Source organism: Orycteropus afer, unplaced genomic scaffold (assembly GCF_000298275.1).
Source record: "Orycteropus afer afer isolate SDZICR_OR568_19922 unplaced genomic scaffold, OryAfe1.0 scaffold00355, whole genome shotgun sequence".
Classification (NCBI taxonomy): domain Eukaryota; kingdom Metazoa; phylum Chordata; class Mammalia; order Tubulidentata; family Orycteropodidae; genus Orycteropus; species Orycteropus afer.
In genome coordinates, this window is record NW_006921942.1 from 1,433,560 (window position 1) to 1,459,247 (window position 25,688).

Consider the following 25,688-nt stretch of genomic DNA (forward strand, 5'->3'; position numbering starts at 1 on the left):
GGCATCACTGACATTGTTCTAAGATGCTCAGGCACTCTTTCAAAATAACCTTTTCCCAATCAGACCAGGCCCATCCAGCCCCACCCAGGTTTTGCCTGATTGTGTGGGGCTCCCTGCCCTAGCATCATGATCGTCTTCGCTTTGCCTCAGACTCTTCTGACCTGAGTGAAACACAGACTTGAGGGAGAAGGCAGGCGAGGAGTCGACATCCGCATCTCCTCCTTGATCATTCAGTGAAAGACAATCCAGTGAAGGAAGCAGCATTTTAAAGAGCTTCTTTAAGTGTCAGGACACAGGAGAAGAAAACTCAGAGGAGAAGAGACAAGTAGGCAAGAGTCGGCAGGGAAGCAGTCTCTGCTGTTCCATCTCCCTGGAGCCACTGCCGAAATACTAGTGGATTACCACCTGGCCCTGAATGTCATGCCGACTCCCCCCACTTGTAGATGAGGACGACTCATTTACAACATCAAACAAAGGCAGCAGTTTCTTGCAGTTTGCACAGTGCTGGGAGCAATCAGAGAAACACAGGAAGAGCAGCCTTACTAAAGCCCTGCTGCTTTCTGGGCCAAGGAAGATAGGGAATATGAACAGGGCTTTGAACCAGTTCTTCCCAGTTCAGTCATGGCCAATGAAGCAAAACCAGAATGGTCTCAAATTTGTAAAATGTAGGTAAACCAGAATAACTAGAATGGGAGAAATCACAGGTCGATGTCCTGCTAGAAACTTAATCTGCCTCTTAGAAAATGAAGGTGGTGTGAACACTGCATAGCAACCAAATCTCTTGACTGACAGAGTTGGAAACAATGATGGCCCATTCAAAGATGGTGGCCAACCCTGCCACTTTGAATGCGTGTCACTCCAGTCCTGGTATTAATCCTCTTGCATCAGGTTACTGAAAGGGCTCACTATGCTCTTCCAAGTCTCTCATTTCAGAGCTTCAACCCATAATTTTTCCCATTCTGGTTATTGTTCTGCTTCCCTCGACTTTTAAAAATTTGGGTCTGCTCCAATTTCATGCCATCAGCTATGCCTGAACCCATTCAAACTGATTCAAAGCCAGTTTCAATATGAGGTATGAGGAGTTCTGGAATCCCAGGAGAAGAGGAGCTCAGCATCCCCTGGGCAGTGGGGCATGGAGTAAGGACCCTGGTTGTATGTCAGGGTTCCTGTAACACAGTCTAAGATTGTGCTATGTTTCATTTGTAAAGAAGTACCCTTAGAAGTATCTATTGTCTTGAAAGAGGGGGCACTGCTCTCCTCAAGGCTGGCAGTGAAGGAGAGCTCAGGCCTGCTTCCCCTGGTAAGTGTCCCACCCCTGGGAGAAGGCTTTACCTCAGTGCTCTGCCCATCAGTTATTCCACTCATGATGAGCTAGTGGGGCGCCCTCTCTGGAGCTCCTAGGTTCAGCCTCAGTCCCAGGAAGGGCTGACATTGCCTGGGATCTTGCTGGATACCAAAAGCCTCTAAGTGCTTCTCTCCTAGTGGAATTGGGTGGCCAAAGAGACTAGATGGGGAGTAGTTTAGGAGATGGTTCTTCCCTGAAGGATCATATCCCCCTGTCAAACCACACTTGGCCCCATTTACTGGAGTCTGATTCATACCAAAGGCCCATTTCAGACTTCCCTGTAGGGAAGGAACTTCTGCTATAAGTGGGACAGACTGAACACAGCAGAGACTTGGAGACAGAGGCTCTAATTAGCCATCACTGTCCCCACCTACAGCCCAGCATCATTGCAGGGCCACTCATGTCTCTGCCACATCCTCACTCCTTTAGGAGACAAGTCCTGTCTGGGAAGAGGAAGAGGGAGTGACAAAGAGCCCCCTGTTCTGTACCAGAGCCAGTGTCAACTAGGGTGAGGGAGCATTTGGAGCCAGGACACTGTTCCTGCAGTGAGTTGGCCCCATGTAGGGAGAACTTTGGGGGAATCATGTTTCTTCCTTCCCTACCATCCCCTCTCCAAGGGGCAGATACTCTCCCATCCCAGAGAAGAGCATGAGTCACACCTCTGCCCCTCCTGTCCCAGGACAGACTACCTCAGAACCAGCCCTGCATCCTGGATGCAGAGAAACCTACCCTCAGATGCAGCCACTTACCATCACACACATCATCCTCACATAGCTTCCCCCTCAGGGGGAACATCCAGGTGGGGATTAGTAACTTATTGGTACAAAAGGTTGTTGTTGTTGTTGTTGTTGTTGTTATGTGCCGTCGAGTCGGCCCCGACTCATAGCGACCCCTCCTTGGGTTTCCGAGGCAGTATCACTACGGAAGTAGGATTGCCCAACCTTCCTTCCGAGGAGTGGCTGGTGGGTTTGCACCACTAGCCTTCTGGTTAGCAGTCAAGTGCTTTTGCCACTATGCTACCAGAGCTCCTGGTACAAAAGGTTAAAAAGATTAATTCCCCAAAATCAACTTGAGGGGAATTATCTCCCACTAGAGAAGTGGGACAGTGGAGTGGCCCGACTTCTGGGCAGTGGTAAGAGCCAGCGACTGAGGTGAATCAATGCAAGTGACCATTATGGCAGGCCCCACCTCTGGCTAGGACTTCATCTGTGCTAACCCTTCCCTGGGGCAAGGTGCACTGAGGCCTACAGCTGCTCAGGGGCAGCTTCCCCTCCACCTACTGCCTTTCTGGGCCCCTAGAAGAATGAAGGTGTGCAACATCCCCAAGCCCTGGGGGTGACTGTACGGTGTGGTATCAGCACTCTGTGCTACATCAGCAAATGTCTACACCGTCCCAGTGATCCCACCACTTCAAAGGTCTAGGGTATTTTCCGCTACCCTGATGGTGACTACCATCTGCTCTAGAGGTGACTAAATCAGACAGGAGACAAAAATACCCTATGTAAAAGACTTTCCTCCTGCCCCTACCCTAGAGTCAAAGGGCAAAGGGTACAGGGCTCTTTGTCCCATTTTTAGGGACATGAGAAATGCATGCATTACCCAGTCTAAAGCAACGGGACTGGGAAGAAAGCTTCTGCATAAAAAGAAACCTCTACCCAGCTACCCTTGCCCACTCTTCCGTATGCACAAGGAGTCTCCTCTCTGAAAATTCTTGAGTGGAGGCTCAGGCAGGAGACAAGCGCCCAGGAGCTAACTGTGTTCATTTTCTCCCTGCCCTTACTCACTTTTTGTCTTAGGGCAGGACCTGTGGCATCCTGGCTTCTGCCTTTAGTTTTTTTGGGGAGGGGGAAGGGTTAAAGGACTCTGGTGTCAGCTAGGATTCCCTGCTAGAAAGGGAGGGCCCTTGGGACTGAGATGACCCAAACTTCATGGCACCTCCTTCTTCACCCCTTTCTCAGAACCTTTCTCCTGTCCACCCAGATTTGGTTGGGTGGTTAGGTAAGCCTTCAAGCCCCAAGACCTCTTCTTTGCTGCCCCTCATAGCTCTCCCTCTGCCTCATGTACTTGGGCCAGAGCCATTTCAATACTTTAGGATAAGGTTTGGGAAGAGGCAGAAAGAAGGCTCTGCTCGTGCCTTATCCCCTCTGTCCTCCCCACCACACATGGACGTGCAGGCTGCTTTGCCCATCTCTGGACTGTCCCAGAGACAATCTCTCACCTTTTACTTTAACCCTAGAACTAAGGGGGTGACAGGGAACAATTTAGGCCTTCCTGAGCCAAATTTCAGGATTCTCAGCAGACATCTCAAAAGGTCCAGTCTAGGAATTGGTCTCCACCAACAATGCCAGGCTGTCTAATCAGGTCAGGGTTTGAGTAGCTTTGAGGAGCTCCAACCAAATGAGGGTTGGCAAGAAAGCAGAGAACAGATGAGGTGCCTAGAGCAGGCCAGGCCACTGTCCAGAGGGCAGTGACGGAGGGCAGGAAGGCAGGGAGGCCAGGTAAATATTGCTTGTACAGAGCTGGTGACTCTCCAGAGTCTGAAGCCAGAAGGCTGGGGCCCAAGTAAGTCTGAGACCCAGACAGGGGCCCTGTTCTGGAAATGAGCAAAAAATAGAGCCTCAAATGAGCAACTTCATGCAAAGGTCCAAATGGATTCTCAACTGTGGCTCAGAACAAGCCAGCCTTGTCCCTCCTTATTCCAGCAAAGAGCCCTACCCTCAGCACCTCCTCCTCAAGCCATGCCCCCACCAGGGATGAGCCGGGAGGAGGACGGGGCCACCAGCAGAGCCTGGGGAGGACACAGGTATCTCCAAGGACTGTCTGCTTTGAAAGATAACATCCCCTCTGGAGTTGGCCCCCTGGATGTCAAGACCCTCCACTCCAAGCCTCCTGAGGCCCACAGAGAGAGTTCCTTTGGCATGGGGGGGTGAGACAGTCTTGAAGGGAGGAAAGAAGTGGAGAACAAATGCTCAAGGAGGCACCTAGCTCCTCCCTCCAAGGAATCTGGCCAGCTCCCCTGGAACCAGGACCTCCTTGTGTTATACATCTAGGAAGGAGGTGGCTCCTGCCCAAGGGAGAAAGCACTCTCCAAACCCTCAGCTCTGGGCAGCTGCTTCTTCCCCTGGGGCCCCGACCAGGGCACTAGGCGAACATACTACATGCTGCAGAGTGCATTCCATGGGAAGAGCTGCCAGGGCTGCTTGGGTGGGCAGGAAGGGATTCAGGGTGGAGGGGGTGGGGGTGGGGTTCCCAGAGGAGCCTCAGCATGTTTAGCTGCTGTGGATGCTACATTCCTCAAAAAAGAGCAGCAGTGCTGGGGAGAGGCAGAGGATGGAACAAAGGACAAGACAGAGAACTAAGCAGAGACCACTAAGAGGAGGCACAGGTAGGGAACATTTAGGCTCTGCCCTGGCCATGGGACCAGGTGGGATGGACCAATGGCCACATCTCCCACGTCCATCCCAGGGGACCCCTCCAGGTGCGTCGTACTCACAAAACACTCCTTTGGGTTTGTTTTCAACTAGATACAAAGGGACATGAATTTCTGCCCATGTAGTCACCAGGACTGACTATACTCACACAGATGAACATGTATAAATGTAGTCACACAGAGACACAGACTATACACACATACACACACGCACACACACTAGTCTCCACTGCCAGCTGGGATGAGCCCAGTAGCCAACAGGCATGCAGCAGGGCACAGGGTCCTTGTAGACATGAAGACTATGTACAGTGGAGGAGGTGGGGAGCCAGCTGGCACCCCTTCCCACACCACCATCCCGGCTCTCTTCCTGAAGTCCCTAGGAGCACGAGGGGCTGGTGGCACTCTCCAGGGAGGACTGAGACAGCCGCCTGGTGAGAGATCCGAGTGTGGAATCGGCCACTGAGGAGGTGGGGAAGAGTTTGTACCAGCCAGTGACCACGGCACTCAGGTCCAGCTCATCCAGCATGATCTGGGCCATGCCCATGAAGCACTTGTGGTCCATGCGGCCATAGTCTCCCCAGACAATTACCTGCCAGTAGGGAGAAAGAGTGTGAGGAATTAGCCATACACCCCCCTACACACACTCTAGGCTGGGCCATCGGCCCAGGACCTCCAAGTGTTGCCAGGCCACAGATAGGCCGACAGAGCTGGAACCCACACTGATTTCATCCACCGCTTGCCAGGCACTTACAATGTGCCAGACCTGATTCTATGGACTTGACATGTATTATCTCAGCTGTCACAGTGAGCCAGCCAGCTGGGTAGAGGTGCTGTGTATTATCATTTCCACTAAGAGTAAACTGCAGCTCAGAGAGGTTAATTAACTAACCCAAAGATACCCAGTATTTCTTGGGCAACTTGGGATTGGAACTGGGTGTTTTTGACTCCAGAGCCTCCTAGCATGCCAGATGACAGCTTTCCCCAGGCAAGTGCAGGCTTGAGAGTCCAGGGCCTGGGTCACAGCTCCAGCTTGCCACTGGCTCACCACTGGGCTTTGCCCCATGCCCTTACTGGACCTCAGTGTGCCCTTCCATAAACCTGGGAGAAGAGAATAGATGAGCATGGTGATTTTCAAACTTGTGTGCTTATCAGTGAATCCTTTTTCAAAATGGCATATATATTCATATCTATAGATAGTGTGGTGGTTAAGTTTGTGTGTCAGCTTGGCTGGGCCTGGTTGAGTGGCTGGACAGCTGGTGGTAGTTATTCCCCATGATGAGACTGGCAATCAAATCCATGGTGGGATCTACCACAAGCAGCTGAGTAGCTGCCTTTGGGATGTGGTCTGCTTCCTGTGTATAAGGAGAAGCCTTGGGAATGGTCTCTAGACTATGGCACGCTTGGACCCTGCATGTAGCAATGTCGTTGCTCAGCAGCCTGCCATGCTCTGCCCACCATGGGACATACAATGGACTTAAGTTAATGGCCTGCTGTGTGGTTTGGTAACATCGGGACTGTGCCTTTTGACTTGTCAACCTTGGGGCTTCTCAGCCTCAGCAGCCAGCAGCTATCTGAGTGAAGAAATGCCTCTAGCTCCAGTGGGCTGGGAGCAGGAGGCAGAGCTGGACCCCAAGGTTGAGGGGCTTTCACCCAGCCCCTAGAGCCTGGCACTTTGAACTTGGACTTAAAGCCTCCAAATTGTAAGGATAAACTCCTGTTTGTTAAGACCATCCCATTTGTGGTATATTCTTGTCAGAGCGGTACTAGGTAACCAGAACAGATAGATATGGATGGATATATGTATGTGTGTGTGTATTAAATGAGACTGGGTGAGTAAAGAACTACTTAGCCTCCCTTTTGCCCCCAAGATTCCCCCCACAAACAGAACCCTAGGGTTCTGCAGTTCTTATGATTCAGGCAACTCCAAGGACCCTTGCAGGTAGCCATGGAAGCACCTCAGCCCAGAGGAAAAGGCCTAGATGAGAGCCAGACAGCCCTAGGCAGGCTTGGTTTCTAGCCCCACCTCTGCCACTTATGTAGCCTCAGGCAAGGCCAGCCACCACCATCACCACCGTGATTAATGCTTTGCGAGTAGCTATCTATGTGCTAGGTGCTATGGTAGGCCCTTTCTATGCACTATCTTGTTGAATCTTCACAATATACTACCTGCAGCTAGTAAATAACTGAGTTGGAGCTTGAATCCAGGACTGAATCTGGAGATTAATTTTCCATATGCTTGTATTCCCATATAACCTTTTGTGCCTCTGTTTCTTCACTTATGAAATGGCATGATAGTCCCTCTGTTCCAGGACTGCTGCAAGGCACAAACCACATAAAGTGTGCAGAAGGGCTTTGTTACTCTGAAGTGGTTGGGATGAGAGTCACCCTGATCTGGGTTCAATTTAACCCTGCAAGTCACTAGATGGAACCTTAAGCAAGTCACTCCACCTTTCTGAGACTCTGTCTCCTCATTTGTAAAATGGGGAATCACGCGTCCCAGGACCATCACAAGGATCAAATGAGATCACACTGGAAAGCAGCTAGCACAAAGTCTGGCATGAGCGGGAGCTCAGGAAATGTTACAAACATCAGGCGGCAGATGTGAACCTTGGTTTCCCGATGAATAAACTGAGTGCAATATCATTCCACTGGGTTGTGAAAATACCTGATTAATGTGCATTAATGCACCTGGTACAGTGCCTGGCACAGGACACATCATAAAAGAAAGTTTAAAAAATTATGACTTCTGGTCTGTGAGAGGTCCCCCCCGCGAACACACCATAATACTCACCTGCAGCACCTTACCCTGGGGCCCCTCATCAAAGAGAAGAGCCTGCTGGTACAGGGGGTCCCAGGTCTTCTTGGCCACCTTTGTCTTCTTCTTGGCCAAGCAGGCCCCATTCTCAAGCAGGTAAACCTTGATATAGGTAGCTGAAGGATGAGAGAAGGCATGATGGGGAGGGGTCCTGAGACTACTGCTATGGCCCTGCCCCCTCCCCTCAGCCCCAGGATCACCTGGAGGTGAGCAGAGTGAGTGGACAAACTGAGCAGTGGACAGCAGGTGGACAAGGCTGACTCAAACATCCACCCTCCCTGAGCCCCTACTCCTGGCAAGCCTTGACTCCAGTGCCGAGCATACTGATTCAGGCCAATAGGGCGCTGAGGGCTAGCTCCAAAATTCCTCCCCAGCTTCTCAGCCTCACCTGGGAGGGATTTGGAGCCTGGCTTGGGGGTCAGGCCTCGAGCCTCAATCACTTCCACCTCCAGCTGGCCTCTCCGGTCCATAATGGAAATGTGCACGTCCCCTGAAAGGGAGGAGAGAGAGGGTCCAGATAGAGCCAACCAAAGGGATAGGCGAGCTGAATGCTGTACAGAAGTCCAGTCTGCAGAGGATGCCACAATACCGCCAGAAGTAAACACGATGAAGAACGGCAGGTGCCAGACCTCCTCTCAAGAGGCCACTTTAAGTGGCTGAGAAATACTTGGATAGGTTCCTTAGGGTGGGGTGGTGGCATGACCCTTAAGAGGCGTGCCTGGGTAACAACACATAGCTGCCAAATTCCCATCTCAGTCTGGTTGACTGGAGGGGCTTCTGTTAAACAGCAGAATTGGCAAGTTTGGAGGCCAGAGCTGAATTGCTCAGCAAGACAGAAGAGAGGCTGTGAAATCAATGGGTTCCCTCTTTCCCCTATACAGCAGCCTCCCACCAACCCCTAAATACATAGTTGGCCAATTGAAAGATTATTAGTTTGAAGAGATGCCAAGATACACAGCTGCGTGGAACCTGAGGCACTGCCTGGGAGCAAACGCCTGCTCTTAGGTGGGTTCTCTTACCAAAGGAAAGAAGGAAGGCTGCAGATTTCCTGGGTGCAGAGAACCCTCACTGTGCTCCCACAAGGCAGAACATACAGCTGGGAAAAGTTCTGTGTGGGGAGTCATGTCAGTTACCTGATTTTTGGAAGCTCTCAGTTTTGTGCAACATGAATGAGCAGAATATGAAATTATGCATTCAGTGCTTTTAACGTTCTTCAGAGGGGTCCAGAATCATAAGGCAGATCCAGACAACTTAAAATGGACCCTCATACAATCGTCTGTATTTGCATTCTTGGGCAAATGGGTATTTCCTACTTTCAGGAGTTAACCTGGAATTCACTCCCCTCTCTCCAGCTATTTCTGAGCTCTCCTTGGGGACAGGGAAGGGTCTTGGAAATTAGTCTCTTCCATGTCTCACTGTAACATCCCTAACCCACCCAAAAACCAAACCCATTACGAGTTGATTCTGACTCCTAGTGACCCCTGCTGGGTTCCAAAAGCAGTAAATCTTTATGGAAGTAGATTGCCTTATCTTTCTTCCATGGAGCGGCTGATAGGTTTGAACCACCAACCTTCTGGTTAGCAGTCATATGCTTTAGGCACTATGCCACTAGTGCACCTCCCCAGCTTTGGACACCAGGGGGTACCACAGCCAAATGATCTAGGCTGCAATGGTGAATTAACATTGTAGAAGTGTCTCACTATCTCCCTTCCCAGGACTGAATCCAAGGCTGGAGGAAGCAGGCTCCACAGGCCCTGATGAGCCTGGAAGCAAGGATGAGGAATTACCCAAACCCAACCCAGGAGCCAGATAGGAGCTGACCCTCATCTCTGAGGGTCCCTGTGGGTCCCGCTTCCAGTAGACAGGGGCTCCCCATGGGCACTTTCAAGGATAGGGTCCTGGCCTGGAATGAAATCCCAGCTCTGCTGTGTGACTCACTGGAGGGCATCATTTACACCTGTGCTTCCTCCTCTGCTGTGAGGGTCAGAGGTTGAGCACTGTCCACGTCAGGGCTGAGTGGGGACATCTGGGTCAGACATTGCTTAAAAAACCATAGTAACCCCTCCTTGAGTTTCCAAGATGGTATCTCTATGGAAGAAGATTGCCCAGTCAGTCTTTCTTCCGAGGAGTGGCTGGTGGGTTTGAACCACCAGCCTTCTGGTTAGCAGTCAAATGCCTTAGGCACTACACTACCAGAGCTCCTAATGGGAAAGGTGTGGAGGTCACAAGGCATCTCTGAGGAAGCTAGGCTTGGAGAGGAGCTGCTTGAAGCCAACTGGGCCAATATCAGAGGGAGGGAAGGAGCTCTCAATCTGAGAGCTCATGAACTGAGCCAGAATGGAGCTAAGACAACCAAGCACAGACTTCAGGAAGTACTTCCTAGCTACAGGGAAGAAACCCATTTCTGTGGAGTCAGTTCTGACTCAGTGACCCTACAAGACAAAATAGAACTGCACATAGGGTTTCCAAGGCAGCAAAATCTTACAGAAGCAGACTGCTGTATCTTTCTCCTGTTGAGCAGCTGTTGTTGTTGTTATGGCTGTCAAGTCAGACCTGACTCATCGCGACCCCTCCTTGGGTTTCCAAGGCAGTATCACTACGGAAGTAGATTGCCCAACCTTCCTTCCGAGGAGTGGCTGGTGGGTTTGAACTGCCAGCCTTCTGGTTAGCAGTCAAGTGCAGCTGGTGGGTTTGAACCACTCATCTTTCAGTTAGCAGCTGAACACTTAACCACTGTGCCACCAGGGAAGAGGGGTGGTAAAATTACGAAAAGGCTTCTGGGTGCCAGCTACCAGGTTAGGGGTAACAAGTCAAATAAGACATAGTTCTTAAGGAGTAAATAAAATATTTCATGGAAAGCATCTAAACCAAACCCCTTGCCGTTGAGTCAGTTCTGACTCATAGTGCCCCTGTAGGAACTCAAAAAAAAAAAAAAAGTTGTTAGATTGCAGAACTAAAGAGGGTATTAATAGACCCATTTTACAGTTGATGAAACAGAGGCTCAAAGAAGAGACATGACTTGCCTAAAGTCATACAGAATCAATGATGGAATGAGCTCCATGAAAGTGGGGGCTGAGACTATTTTTGTTCACCATTTTATAACCAGCACTTAGCACTTCCCGGTGACAGGAGGCGGTGGGAGAGTGGGTGGGTGAGTGAGTGGTGAAGTGAGGGAGGGAAGGTGCTCTAAAAGCTTCAGGGTAGCCCATGAGAAAGGCTGGGACCCCTCTGCTCTCTGATGGAGAGACTGATGAGCTCTAGACCACCTCCTCCTCACTGCCACAGAAGCCGGTGCGAGGGCTCCTTTCTGCCGCTCCCACTGCATGGAGGCCCCCACTGAGCTCCTCCCTCCTGCAGCATGGCTGCTCTCATCAGACCTCAGGAAGACTCACCCATCGGGGGCGTTGCCAGTGTCTGTCGCCCCACGATCTGGGCTGGTCCCAGCCCATCCAGGAAATCACTGAACTGGCTCTCGGCCCCGAGCCGAGTGGTGGGAAAGATGAACCTGGAGGAGGAGGCAGAGGGGCATGTGAGGGTGTCCAGGAAGGCTGGGGGCGGCGAGTGCAGATGGCAGGATGCAGTGACTCTGTCCCCAGGGCACTGGGCATCCCCTCTGTGCCTCGGCTTCTCCTCTACACAGTGTGAATGAACCATCCTGGCTGCAGAACACAGAACTGCTCATTTCTGTACATTTGCAACAAAAAACAACTTTGAGGTCAATTAAGAAAAGAGACTAATAAAAACAACATAATGATGCTACTTGATCCTAAAGCACCAGGGATTTCTGATGTGATCCTTAAATGCAGGGCTTGCTGGACACCTGCACCCTCATCAGGAGATGTTAATGCCAAGAACCAGAAATTCCTAGGCCTGGAGCAAGTTCCAAGAACTGAGGTTTGAGTTGACCTAAAATTTGAAATTTAAGTCAATAATATGAGGCAGTACCCAAAACAATGACTGAGGCCAAAATAACACAATTACAGGGTTGAGATTATTGCTCAGTGATTGTGGTCAGTCCATGGTGGGGGGAGGGGCCCTAGAAATAGTAACAAGAAGGACCGACAGTGATTGAAAGTTGGCCAGGTGCCAACACCACACTGACTGCTCCACGTGCGTTATGTCACTCACTCCTACAACTGCTCTGTGTGACAGGAGCCATTATCCAATTTTACAGATGAGGAAACTGAGACTCAGAGGTCAGAGACCTGCCACATCTGCAAAACAGAGGTGATGTTCAAATCCCAGGGTAATTGTGAGGAGTAGGGGAGATGGTGCATGGTAAGTTCCAGATACAGGAAACAGTAAGGGGTTAGTGATTGTTGCTGCTATCATAAAGGGGAAAGTGCTACGTTTCCATGGCCCCTAGCCTGGGTGGGGCTACCAAAGAATGGACAGAAGAGGGAAGGTTGCCCAGGTCTGTCCACGGGCTTCAATGGACCAAATAAAATTCTAAGATACAACACAGCTCAGACTCCTGGCTGGAGAGAGAAAAGGCTGTCCAAGAAAGAATCCTGTTGAACAGTTTGGCACTGAGTTCCTGGTGGCCAGTGCCAGGCAAGGAGGCCAGAACTGGCCGTGTGAGCTTGTCAGAAATAGCCTGTGTCTTTGCCCCACTAGCTCAGCCTCTGCTCCCCAGGAAGGGGCTTCCAGACCCACCTACCCTCATGCCCTGGGCTCACAGCCTTAGGACAATGGGATCTGAGGAGGTTTTTTTTTTTTAAAAAAAAAAAAAAAAAATGCAGACTCTCAAGGCCTCAGCATTTTAGGAACCTAGAATAGAGAGACTGTGAACAAAGCTTACAGAGTCAAATGACCTTAATTCAACTCCTGACTCCACCACCACTTGATAGCTGTGACCCTAAGCAAAGTACCTCAGCCTCCTCCTGTGCCTCAGTTTCTCCACTTACAAAATGGAGATGATGACAGTGCCTCTATCCCTCAGGACTGTGTAAATAAGATGTCACATGTAAACTAGCGCTTCTCAAACAATCTCCACAAAGGACCAATTTGTTTTGTTTTAATAACTATTTCGCAAAGACTATTATTTTTGTAAAATATGGCAACGTTACAGTGCCATGAGTTTCTAAAAGCTTACTCCCACTTTCTGTACTTCAATCATCATGGACCCGTAGCCCAGTGTTCCTAGTCTGATGGCAGCCTGTAGATCCCAGCCTAAAAGCACTGCTCTGAAATGCCAGTGCATGCCCTACACACGGTTAGGATGCAGTGAATGCCAGTGGCTGTTTGTATTCATGGAAGTTGGCCTAGCAGTGAGACGTATGTCATGGACTCTTCAATAATGGAGCCACAGAATCTTGAGACTGGAAACCATTGGGCAGAATCAGAAAATCATAGTCACACAACTATAGTTTCAGATTCAGAAGAGATCTGAATGGGTATCTAACACAGTGACTTTCTAGTTGTTGTTTTTTTTTTTGTTTGTTTGTTTGTTTTTTACTGCAACCCAGATGTAAATGTAAGAAATACATTTAACATCAGGCTCAATATGGATATGCATGCATCTACACATAGAAAACTGAAACGAAAATTTACAAAATAATACTCAGTAGTACTCATAAAATAACATATATGATATATGCAAGTATCATGTATCTTTTTCTAAAGCTGGGTTTGACCCATTACACTGATTTTACTTTCCATCTATTAGTCTCCACCCCTTTTGAAAAACACTGATCTAATCCAGCCTCCTTCTCTAAGCTCCAGGCAAGGCTCCTTGTGAGAACGCCACTCATCTGAGTCATTACGATAATCGTACATTTAAAAGCATCTCATCTTCATCTCGAACCCTCTCCCGCCAGCAGGGCAATGAGTAGGTGTTAGAAGGCAGGGGCCCTTCCTGAAACAGAAGGGACTAACTGCACCTAGGTCACATGAGCATTCCGTGGGCAAGAGCAGTCCAGAGCAACAGGAAAGACACTGAGGCCCAGGAGCCTCTGGGAGCAGGTGGAGGGAGGCAGAGACATCCGAGGAGCCCAGACATCTCAACTGAAAACCAAACTGGGAGATTTTCCCACTGTGCCCCCAGCTCTGTGACTAGAGGGCCAAGGACAGGGAGAGGGCTGGGGGCCCTGGTCAAGTGAGACAGGGCGTGGCGGCGGGGGCTGCACGCACGTGCCATCCGAGCTGTTGCTGTTGGTGCTCCCGTCGGTGGACTCCCGGCTGCCCTGGCGCGTGACCCGACTCCGCATCTCCACCGCGATGCCCGTCTCTGTGCTTCGGCGGATGTTGCTGCGCAGCTTCTTGGTGGTCCCTTCTATGACCCCCAAGCACAGAGAGGGAACAAGGTCAGCTTGCAGACGTGGCTTCTCTGGGAAGGCTGCCTCCTAGGAGGGGGTGGGATGGGCATCGGCTCTGACTTGAGGCAGGGGCACTGCTGCAAAGACCGTTAGAGCTGGCTGACAGCCTGAGACACCTGGCCCTGCACAAGGCAGTGACACAGACCAAGCAGCCTAGAAACAAGGCTGGAAGCAGAGTCAAGTGGCAGGGATGAGGGGAAGCCACAGGAAGAGCCCTAGACCTGCAGCCCTGGGCCCTCACCTCATCCCTGCCAGGCTCCCCTGATGCCCACACACCTACTCCCCTTTCAGCCTTTGCCCCAAAAGGTTAAGCATTCTTCCTTCTCGCTTCTGGAGTTTGCCATCTCCGGCAATCTCAGATTTACTGTCCCTCTTACAGTTACCCTCATGGACCCTATCACACCCAGACCCCCACAACCCACCTCTCTGACACCTTCATAAACTCACTGCCGTCAAGTCGGATCCGACTCATAGTGGCCCCTCCTTGGGTTCCCAAGGCAGTATCACTACGGAAGTAGATTGCCTAACCTTCCTTCTGAGGAGTGGCTCGTGGGTTTGAACCTCCAGCCTTCTGGTTAGCAGTCAAATGCCTTAGGCACTATACTACCAGAGCTGCCAACGTTTGGTTTGGACACTTTCATAGACCCTATCAAAAACCCCATTGTGAAGCCTGGCTACTCTCAAACTAACAGGCCTTCTCAGGGTGGATCTGAACATGGAGAGGGCTTATGTGGAAAGGCAGAGAGGCCATTAGGGAAGACTGAGAGAGGGACTGCTAGGTTGACCTGGATTGACTTGGGCTTTGAGAGGAAGGTCTGCAGAGGAACCCACCAGCTGTGCAGTGAAAGCCCACCCATGTATCTGTACCTCCTGTCCAGGGGACTCTCTGCCCCCACCAACTGCCCTCCTCAGCCTTGGAGGGAACACGGGACACTTCCCCTCTCCTATTGGTGCACCATCCTGCCTGGGTTTCCATGGCAACCTCCTCAGCACTGCAGTATGGTCCCTCTAGACACCCTCCCCTCCTGGGGGTGGGGTAGGGGGAGATGGGTTGAGGGTTTGGAAATTCCCTGCTGAAGCCTGGCTGCCTGAGGAGCCTAATGGGGGAGGGAAGAAGTTCTCAGACGGTGATCGTACCAAAGAAGCCATTTGTTGTCACTGGTTAGAAGCCTAGGCAAATTAAGAGTGGAATTGCCTACAGGGATGAGGAGAGGCTGAGGATGGGATATACAGCATCACCCCCACTCAAAGCAGTGGGGAGAGGGGAGCTGGTTACTCTGGCAACACTCTCTTCCACTCACATCCAATAGTGGGTCAGGCAGGGGATGTTCAAGACCCCAGCCAGGAAAAGAAAGACTTTATTCCTTCTCCTTTGCCCTACTTATCTTTTAGGAAGACCCCACTGGGGGGGAAGGAAGTTGAGAGGGCCGGCATCACTAGTGGATAGAATGGGATATGGGAGCCTTGGAGCAAAGGTGGGTAGGGGAAATGTGGAGGAATGTCTACTCTGAAATCATCCTGGCTTCTGGGATGTTGGAATAGCTAGCATATCCAGGAATCAATCAGTCCATCAACATGTATGTCTGTCTGTCTCTCTCTGGCACACACATGTGCACGCACACACACACACACACAGAGTCATATTACCTCATATATATTTCTTTCACACAGCCAGGAATAAGCAGATACACACAAGTGCCAACAATCACATATATGGATAGAATAATCTCACACACAATATCAGATGTATGTTTACACAGTCACAAATGGTCCCACCAGGTCTTAGTCATACGTACACATGCTATACTCTGTCATATAAAGTGAAGTCACATATATGTTACCCTCTCACCATAACACTCAGAATTGAGCCCATCCAGTCACACACATAGCTGCAAACCCACAACTGGGGTATGACCCACAACATACACACACAGAGGGCTGGATAATAATGGTGGGCTGGGGGAGAAACTCTCCCTGTCCCTGGCCCCTCACTGCCATATTCCCTCTAATCCAGTTAAAAGACACATGGATCTGTGGGGGCTGCTGGTCATTCTTCCTCCCCTCATGTCTCTAACCCTCCCCCCAGCACACACTGAGCTGAAGCCAGAGCTTCACGTTCTCACAACTTCCAACACCCCCCCCCCCGCCCCAGAGCTTGGGAAAGCTTTAACTCATTTGAGAGAAAAGTGACCTTCTTTGACCAGATCTGCCCAACCCAATGTGAGCCCTTGTGTGGGAAAGCCAAGGAATCCTGAAAAGTTAGCAATAACCTGGCTATTCCCTGTGCCATTTCACAGACAGAGGGCCTGAGGCCCAGACACCAATACTGCTGAGACCAAACCTGAGGCCTGCAGACTCCCAGTCTAAGAGTCTTCGTACCATGATGTGCTACTTCTCATTCTCCTCCACCAATCCCCCATTTGAGTTGGGATTTGGCCAAGATTCCACTTCATATGCTCTGAGTGGCAAGAAAGGTCTTGCAACTTCAGAGAAAAGTTCTCTATTGGCTTCATGCATGTCCAGACTCTGAGCCCCCTCTAGAGAACCAAGCCATGTTGCTAGCAGTAATTCTGTAGTATCCAGAGGTTGAAAGACTCCAGGAACCATCCCTTCTACTGCATATCACATGGGAGATGCAGTCACAGCCTCTGCAGCACTCTACTCCCCATGGCATCTCCCAGACTCTCAGAGCCCAGAGCACAGGCGGGGAGAGCTGCTGTCCCTGGTACTGAAAAAAGGAGCTCCACTTTGGTACAGCTAAGACAGTCCAGGATGGCCCCATGTGGACCCAATTCAGTGCCAGGCCAGAACTCATCTGTGCCTTGGGACCCCCAAAGCGCTGACTCCACCATCCCCAGTCCTGCCCACAACACAGAGATCATTATATCTAGAAGGAAGCTGGGAGGCAGTATTTTTAGCTTCATTTTACAGAAGAAGAAACTGAGGCCCAGTGAGAACGACTTTGCCAAATTCTCACAGGAAATTATAGTCCTTCCAAGTCTCATGATGGACTTTTGGAAGGCTACTCTAGGGCAACATGAGGAAAAAACTGGAAGGGGGGTAAGGCAGGAGAACCGGAGAGAAGGCTGCTGTCATGGTGCAGGCCATAGGTAATAGAGCCTGAACAAAGGCAGAGGCTTTGAAACAGAGAAGAGGGGATGGGTGGGGCGCCAGTCAATGGTAACTGTTGTTATGTGCCATCAAGTCGGCCCCAACTCATAGCGACCCCTCCTTGGGTTTCCGAGGCAGTATCACTACAGAAGTAGATTGGCCCATCTTCCTTCTGAGGAGTGGTTAGTGGGTTTGAACCACCAGCCTTCTGGTTAGCAGTCAAATGCCTTAGGCACTATGTTACCAGAGCTCCCCAGTCAATGGTAGGGTACCAATAAACTGGGAGGAAGGAGAAGCCTGGGAAGGGCAGACACCCAAGAGCCCTGAAGCCTGACTGGGTCCAGGAGAGGTATTCCTCTTCCCAAGGCTCCAGTCTGAAGGGTAAGCCATCCTATCCAGGGGCAGTAGAGGGCACCATCTTAGGATCTTTTCCCAGAACAGTTTCCAGAGCCAAGGCTCACAGTGAGTCTATTCCATACATCCCTTTGGGGCCAGACTTTCCCACCCAGGATGGGGCTCAAAGTGTCAGGAAAGACCCAATAGACAGGCTCAGACCGAGCTCAGCTCTAGGCATGCAAAGCTGGGACACCAGAAACCTAAAGGCTTGGGAGTATAAAATGGGAAGAAGAAATTATAGATGAGAGAAGAGTGTGCTGCAATGAAGGGGCAGAGATGTGGAGGCCAGAGAATTCACTTCTTTTTTGGCTCCACTGTGATCATGGGTAACAGTAACATCAACAATTGACTGAGTGTTTGTTGTTGTTGTTGTTGTTAGGTGCTGTCAAGTTGTCTGTGATTCATAGTGACCTCATGTACAGCAGAACGAAACACTGAGCAGTCCTGTGCCAGCCCCACGATCCTTGCTATACCCAAGCCCATCGTTACAGCCACTGTGTCAATCAGCTCATTGAGGGCCTTCCCCTTTTACATTGTCCCTCCAATTTGTCAAGCATGATATCCTTTTCCAGGGAATGGTCCCTTCTTACTACATGACCAAAGTAAGTGAGACGAAGTCTGGCCATTCTCACTTCCAAGGAGCATTCTGGCTGCAGTTATTCCAGGACAGATTTGTTAGTTCTTTTAGCAGTCCATAGTGCTTTCAGCATTCATCACCAACACCACAACTCAAAAGCATCAACTCTTCTTTAGTCTTCCTTTTTCATTGTCCAGCTCTCACATACACATGAGGCAATTGGAAATACCATGGCTTGTGTTAAGTGCACCTTAGTCTTCAAGGAAACATCCTTGCTCCTCAGCACCTGAAAGAGGTCCTTTGCAACAGATTTGCCCAATGCTATACAATGTCTTATGTCTTGACTGCTACTTCCAGTGGTGTTGATTGTAGAACCAAAACATATGAAGCCTTTGACATCTTCAATCTTTTCCCCATTTATCATAATGCTGCTTACTGGTCCCATTGTGAGGATTTTTGTTTTCTTTATATTGAGGTGTAATCCATACTGAAGACTGTAGTCTTCAATCTTCACCAGTAAGTGTTTCCTCACTTTCAGCAAGCAAAGTTGTGTCATCTGTATAAAGCAGGTTGTTAACGAGTCTTCCTCCAATCCTGATGCCACAGTCTTCTTCATATAGTCCAGCTTCTTGGATTATTTTCTCAGCATATAGATTGAATAAGTATGGGGAAAAGATACAACCCTGACACACTCCCTTCTTGATTTTAAACCATGCAGTGTCCCCTTGTTCTGTTCAAACAACAGCCTCCTGGTCTATTTACAAGTTCCTAATGAGCACAATCAAGTGTTCTGGAATTCCCATTCTTCTCCATAATTTGTTATGATCCACACACTTGAATGCCTTTGCATAGTGCACAAGTAAACATCTTTCTGGTATTCTTTGCTTTGAGCCAAGATCCATCTGACTTCTGCAATGATATCCCTTGTTCCATGTCCTCTTCTGAATCCAGCTTGCATTTCTGGAAGTTCTCTATCAATGTACTGCTGCAACCATTTTTTAATTATCTTCCATAAGATTTTACTTGCGTGCAATATTAATGATATTGTTCAACAATTTCCACATTCTGTGGGATCACCTTTGTTTGGAATGGGTACAAATATGGATCTTTTCAGTTGGCCAGGTAGTTGTCTTCCAAATCTCTTGGCATAGCCAAGTGAGTGCCTCTAGTATGGCATCTGTTTTGATGCCACAACAGAACAATGTTTTGATGCCACGACAAAAACAGATGTTTCTGTTGAAACATCTCAATGGGTATCCCATCAATTCCTGGAGCCTCGTTTGTCACCACTTCCCTCAGTGCAGCTTCGACTTCTTCCTTCAGTACCATTGGTTCTTGATCATATGCCACCTCCTGAAATGGATGAACATCAACCAATTCTTTTTGGTACAGCGACTCTGTGTATTCCTTCCATCTTCTTTTGATGTTTCCTGCATCATTCAATATGTTGCCCATAGAATCTTTCAATATTGAAACTTGAGGCTTAAATTTCCTCCTCAGTTCTTTCAGCTTGAGAAATGCCAAGCATGTTCTTCCCTTTTGGCTTTCCGACTCCATGTCTTTACACATTTCATTATAATAAATGACTTTGTCTTCTTGAGATGCTCTTTGAAATCTTCTGTTCAGCTCTTTTATTTTGTCATTTTTTCCATTTGCTTTAGCTACTCTCCACTCAAAGGCAAGTTTCAGAGCCTCTTCTGACATCCCATTTTGGTCTTTTCTTCCTTTCCTGTCTTTTTAGTGACTTTTTGCTTTCTTCATGGATGATGTTCTTGATGTCATTCCACAGTTCCTCTGATTTTCAGTCATTGGTATTCAATGCATCAAATCTATTCCTTAAATGGGCTCTAAATGTGGGAGGGATATTATCAAGGTTATATTTTGGCTCTCGTGGACTTGTTTTCATTGTATTCAACTTCAACTTGAACTTGTATATGAGCAGTTGATGGTTGGTTCCACAATCAGCTCCTGGCCTTGTTTTGGCTGAAGATATTGAGCTTCTCCATCACCTCTTGCCACAGATGTAGCCAATCTGATTCCTGTGCACTCTGTCTGGCAAAGTCCACATGTATAGCCATCATTTGTGATGTTGAGAAAAGGTATTTCCAATGAATAAGTCATTAGTCTTGCAAAATTCTATCATGCGATCTCCAGCATTATTTCTACCTCTAAGGCCAAATTTTCCAACTATCGGTGATTCTTCTTTGTTTCCAGCTTTTGCATTCCAGTCACCAGTGATAATCAGTACATCTTGATCACATGTTTGGTCAATTTCAGAATGCAGAAGTTGGTAAAAATCTTCAATTTCCTCATCTTTGGCTTTGGTGGTTGGTGCATAAATTTGAACAACAGTAGTATTAACTGGCTTTCCTTGTAGGTGTATGGATATTATCCTATCACTGACAGCACTGTACTTCAGGAGAGATCTTGAAACATTCTTTGTGATGATGAATGCCACATTTCTCTTCAATTTATCATTCCCAGCATAGTAGGTCATATGTTTATCTGATTCAAAATGCCAAACTGGTCCATTTCAGCTCACTAATGCTTAGAATATCAATCTTTATGCATTCCATTTCATTTTTGACAACTTCCAATTTTCCTAGATTCATACTCTGTACATCCTATGTTCCAATTATCAATAGATGTTTGCAGCTATTTCTTCTCATATTGAGTCGTGCCACTTCAGCAAATGGAGGCCCCAAAAGCTCTACTTTATCCATATCATTAGGGTAGGCTCTACTCTGATGAGGCAGCTCTTTCCCACTCATATTGTGAGTGCCTTCCAACCTGAGGGGCTCATCTTCCAGCACTGTATTGGACAATGTTTCAGGGCTATTTATAAAATTTTCCAGTAACATATCAGACAGTGTTTCACTACTATTCATAAGGTTTTCAGTGGTCAATTCTTTGAGAAGTGGATGGCCTCTTTTTTCTTCCAAGTCTGTCTCAGTCTGGAAGCTCCACCAAAACCGGTCCACCATGGGCACTCCTATGGGCACAGCCTCCAGCCTCACAGCAACACGCAAGCTACCACAGTACAACAAGCCTACAGACAAGTTCATCTCCCTCAGCTGTTCCAACTGTTCTGCTCACTTCCTGGGGTACCCCCTACCTGAGTGTTTTTCCTATGCACAAAACTGGGTGCCTTTGCATATCCTGTCTCACTGAATCCCCTGGATAAATCTGCAACGCATATATTATTGTCCTCATAGATTACTATATATAAGACATTTATTATTGCCCTCATGTATTACTATCTATACAGCATGTATTATTGCCCTCATTTATTATTGTCTGCAAGGCACATATTACAATCCTCATTCTACAAATGAGGAAGCAGGTTCAGAAAGGTACCCAAAATCACCTAGGTAGTAAATGGCAGGGGGTGGCTCTGAAAGCTGCCTCAAAGCCCTTCTCCAGGAAACAGTCTTCTCTTCAGGCTCTGGATGCCTGACTGGTAAAATGAGGACACTTGACTAGATGATCTCAAGGGGCCCTACCTGCTCTGACACTGGCAATTAGATGATTTATAAAGACTTTCAGTTGGAGGGGCACCTGGGCAGTTCCCCTAGCTCCAAGCCCCAGGACTTCAGCCATGCCCTCCCATAGCAGAGATAAGTGACCCGGAAGCCCCCATGATCACTCATCTCTCCTCAAGGCCAGGAGGCTGGGAGGTCTCCAGTTTCTGCTCCAATCCCTGCCTGCTGACTGCAGAGTCTGGGTAGGTGGGCAGTCCTGCTCAGAGCACTGGAATACCTCCCAGTGATTCAGAGCTTAGATCTGGCCATAGAAGACTGTCCCTTCAAATCATTTTGGGCATAAAGAGCCTGTGGATCTGAAACCAGATCGTCTGGATTCCTGAGCCAGATTCCTGGGGCCCAACACCTCCATGACCTCCTAATCTTAACCCCCGAGCTTTAATCTCACACCTCGGTCCTATCCCATCCTGATTCCTGGATCCCCAAATCCCCATCTCTGCACTTCCCTGCCTCACTAGTGCCAGGCAGATCCTGGAAACTGACAACCTCAAGCCCCTTCCCCAGCTAGCATTCCCCTGAGCCAGAAACCACATCGCAGCTTGACTGCTGGAAAAGACCATCCCGCGTGCTCCTATTGAGGGTTTTGTAAAATCTATTTTAAGGCCTGGAAAAGTCCCCCACCCCCAGCCCCAACCAGGAGTCTTGATGAACATTCTCTCTGGATCCTCTGGTGCCCCCGCCCCCTCACCACCCCCATCCAGCTGCCTATTTGAAGGTTTTGTGGGGAAGTTGCTACTCTGAGCAAAATAAGCAGGAAGAGATTTTAAAACAAAACCAGCTGGTGTCTGGGCTGGTGCCACAAAGTGAGGGAAGCAGGGGCTTGGCAGGGAGGGCAGGTTCCTCTGGGATGTGGGGTCTGGGTGTGACTGTGTGTGACAAGCTGGGACAAGCTGAGTCACCTGCAGGTGTGAGCATAACTGGGATTCCATGGCTAGGTGTCTGAGAAAGTATATTTGTCAGCATGTAGCTGTTAAGGTGTGAGTGAATATAGTTTTGTGAGGTATGTGAGTGTATGTGTTTGTGATGTGTTTTTGTGTGTGTGTGTGTGTGATGTGTTTCTGTGGCCACGGGCTATCATGTGTGCACATGTGTAACTGAGTCTGTGATCTGGGTCTGTAGATCTGTGCTCATGGGACTGCAATTTGCATGGCTGGTTTTATCTGTGGCCATGTACCATGTGAATGAGGAGTTGCTAGGTGGCACAGTTAGGTGCTCAGACTACTAGCCAAAAGGTTGGTGGTTCAAACTCACTCAGTGGTGCCTCAGAAGACAGGCCTGGCAATCTGCTTCCAAAAAGTCACAGCCTTGAAAACTCTCTGGAGCAGTTCTACTTTGTACACATGGGGTTGTCATGAGTTGGAACTGACTTGACAGCAACTAAAAACAGCATGAGTGAGCAGATTGTGCTTTCCCGTCAGTATGAGTGGCTTTCCCAAGCACCGTGTTTATGTGGCTGTGCAAAGCATGTGTCTGTGTGCTTAGAGGTCTTCCCTGTGACTGTTTACCATGTGTGTGTGATGTGTAACTACAGATGTTTGATTCTTTGTACTTAGGGAATGCGGGGATTAAAGGTGAGATTGAACCTTGCAGATGTGTGTGTCTGTGAGATTGTGGTGTTACCTAGCACAGTGCCATGAACACAATGGCTGTTCAATAAATAATTACTGATTAATGTGTAAGACTCTATCTACAGGCAACACAGTGTGAAGGTTCAGAGCATGAATCTGGAAGCCCAACTGCAGGGGTTTGAATCCAGGTTCTGCGACTCATGAATCGTGTGGCTTGGGGCATCTTATTTCCCTTCTCTGTGCTTTAAGTTCTCTACCTTTAGTTTCTGCCTCATAGAGTTACATGAGGATTACATGAGTCGATACACATATTGGACTTGTAACAGTGCCTCCTATAGGGAATGTGCCATATATTTGTATGTGGATGCCAGCAGGTGATATACCTGCTCCATACACAAGCGGGCACACCAGGAGCACTGTCACCAAAGGTGCACTCCCCTCCCCACCTCCACTACCTCCTACTCCATTCCTCTGCCCCGCTGTTCTGCCCCTCAGCGTCCCATGCCCCCTCACCAGGCTGCGGGAGCTGGAGCGTGCTCTTGCTCCACTGAGTCAGGCCCACAATGGCCACCATCTTGGCGCCCAGGCTGCTGCGCCTCTTCTTGGCAGTGGTGGTCCCAGCCCCGCCCCCAGCCTGCTGGGCTCCGCAGATTTCGCCACTGATGCTGGAGCTCCGCACCACATTCCTGGAGGCGGCAGCCGAGGCTGGACCCGGCTCTCCGTTAAACATGGTCCCGTGGGCAGCAGGGTCTCACGTAACTCTGGGTTGGAGAGAGAAACAAAGGGTCCCACATCAGAGCCCAGGCACACTGTACCACAGCCCCACCACTTCCTAATGATTGGACCTTGGACAAGTCACTCGGCCTCAGAGGGCCTCTCTGAGGTTGTGATGATTAAATGAACAAATAAGTGTAAGGGGCATATACAAGGTCTGGCTCAGTTAATGGGACTATTAGGGAGTGGCTGTGAAGAATTTGACACGTGACCTGCTTTGGCATTGTTAGCTGAGGCTGTGAATTCAAATAACTGGGTTTGAACTCCAAAGGTAGCTCTATACACTAAAAAGAGTGCTGGTACATGGGAGGTACAGACAACAAAGATGAACCATTTTGCATGTACAGTACTGCATTGCCAGTGATGGCAATCACTGATCTATGGGTGGATATAATGGATGGACAGGCAAAACGATCAGATATGTCTAGGCAGGGGGTAGTATCCATGACCATGCATAAGGTTAGCAGACAGTGTTTCTACATGCATATTTGTATGTGCTGTAAGAATATCCAGGTGTAAAGGGGAAACAAACAAACAAACAAAAAATGTCCAGGTGTATAGTAAAGCTGACAAGGGACAAAGTTGTGGTAGCCACAACAACAGCCAGCTACATGCGGGAGCAAGTATTTGGACCTGTGGGCTCAGGACTATGGTCACAGGAGACATCAAGCTCAAATAGCATAACATACTACACAAAAACATTGTTCAACATCCTACATGATGAGTAGGAACTGGGGTCTTAAAAGCTTGCAAGCAGTCATATAGATGTAACAATGGTCTCCTCATCCAGACCAAAGAAGAATGAAGAAAACCAAAGACAGATGGAAACAATTAGTCCAATTAGACCATGTGATCCTCAACCTATATGACCATGGGATGAGAAGAACTAGGTGGTACCCAGCTACCACTGTCAATGACTCAGAGGGGGATCAGTGCAGGTGATCCTGGATACAGTGAGAGAATAATGTGGAACAAAACTCAAAATCATAAAAGAAGTCCATATTTGCTGCTCTGATAGAGCCTGGTGAGACCCCTGAGACTATGGCCCATAGTTACCCTTCAGTTCTGGAACTGAACTCACTCCTGTGGTTTTCAGCCAAACAACAGACAGGCATATGGGGTGAACATTTACATCAGGTAGATACACTACTTGGAGCGACCAATCATGGGAGAACAGAAGGGCAGTGTTTGCACAGGGAGAGAGCTAAGGGGGTAGGAGTGCATGGGAGGGAAGGACACAGGAAAGAGAAGGGGGAAGAGGAACTGGGAAGAGAGCTGTTACGTTGTGGGGAACTGCAGTCAATGGCATGAAACAAAATGTGTATGAATTGCTGCATGCAAAATGAATCTGCTCTATAAACGTTCACCCAAATTGCAATAAAAATTAAAACAAAACAAAAAAAAAAGAGCCCTGGTGGTGCAGTAGTTAAGCACTAGTGCTGAAAAAGGCAGCAGTTGGAACCCAGCAGCTGTTCTGCAGGAAAAAGATGTAGTCATCCACTTCCATGAAGATTACAGCCTTGGAAATTATAAGGGGCAGTTCTACCCAGTTCTATGGTCTCTATGAGATGGCACTGGGTCTACAAACTAGGTGTGTGACCCTGTGACCTAAAACAGCTTTGTGTTTCAGGAACACCTCAACACAGTGAGAATCAAGAACACGTACCTCATAGAATTGTTGTAAGAAATAAATTAGTGCATGTAAAACACAACAGTGGCAGGCATAGTGTAAATACATGTTAAGTGTTAGTGATTGTTATTTTCTTAGCAAATAATAAGAGAAGAAAGAACAAAACTGGTTCCAGTCTATCCA

The 25,688-nt window shown here is 48.7% G+C and overlaps 1 protein-coding gene across 1 annotated transcript; it reads right to left on the bottom strand.

The window, feature by feature from the left end:
- Window positions 1-5,151: 5,151 nt before the first annotated feature.
- RIMS3 (regulating synaptic membrane exocytosis 3) lies at window positions 5,152-23,831 on the bottom strand. The gene is made up of 6 exons (XM_007952702.2): window positions 23,615-23,831; window positions 13,723-13,864; window positions 10,983-11,095; window positions 7,979-8,080; window positions 7,567-7,706; window positions 5,152-5,364 (listed from the first exon to the last, which is right to left on the bottom strand). The coding sequence occupies exons 1-6, from the start codon at window positions 23,829-23,831 to the stop codon at window positions 5,152-5,154; spliced, it is 927 nt and encodes a 308-aa protein (XP_007950893.1).
- Between the last annotated feature and the right edge of the window lie 1,857 nt (window positions 23,832-25,688).

What these genes read in the sequence shown, in the direction of transcription:
- RIMS3 (XM_007952702.2), bottom strand. Translation starts at nt 23,831, where the DNA reads ATGTTTAACGGAGAGCCGGGTCCAGCCTCGGCTGCCGCCTCCAGGAAT. An exon ending in ACTGGCAACGCCCCCGATGG is followed by an intron (nt 8,081 to 10,982) that starts GTGAGTCTTCCT and finishes CCTCCCTTTCAG; the next exon opens with GGGACGTGCACATTTCCATT. An exon ending in CCCAGGGTAAGGTGCTGCAG is followed by an intron (nt 5,365 to 7,566) that starts GTGAGTATTATG and finishes CCCTACTGGCAG; the next exon opens with GTAATTGTCTGGGGAGACTA.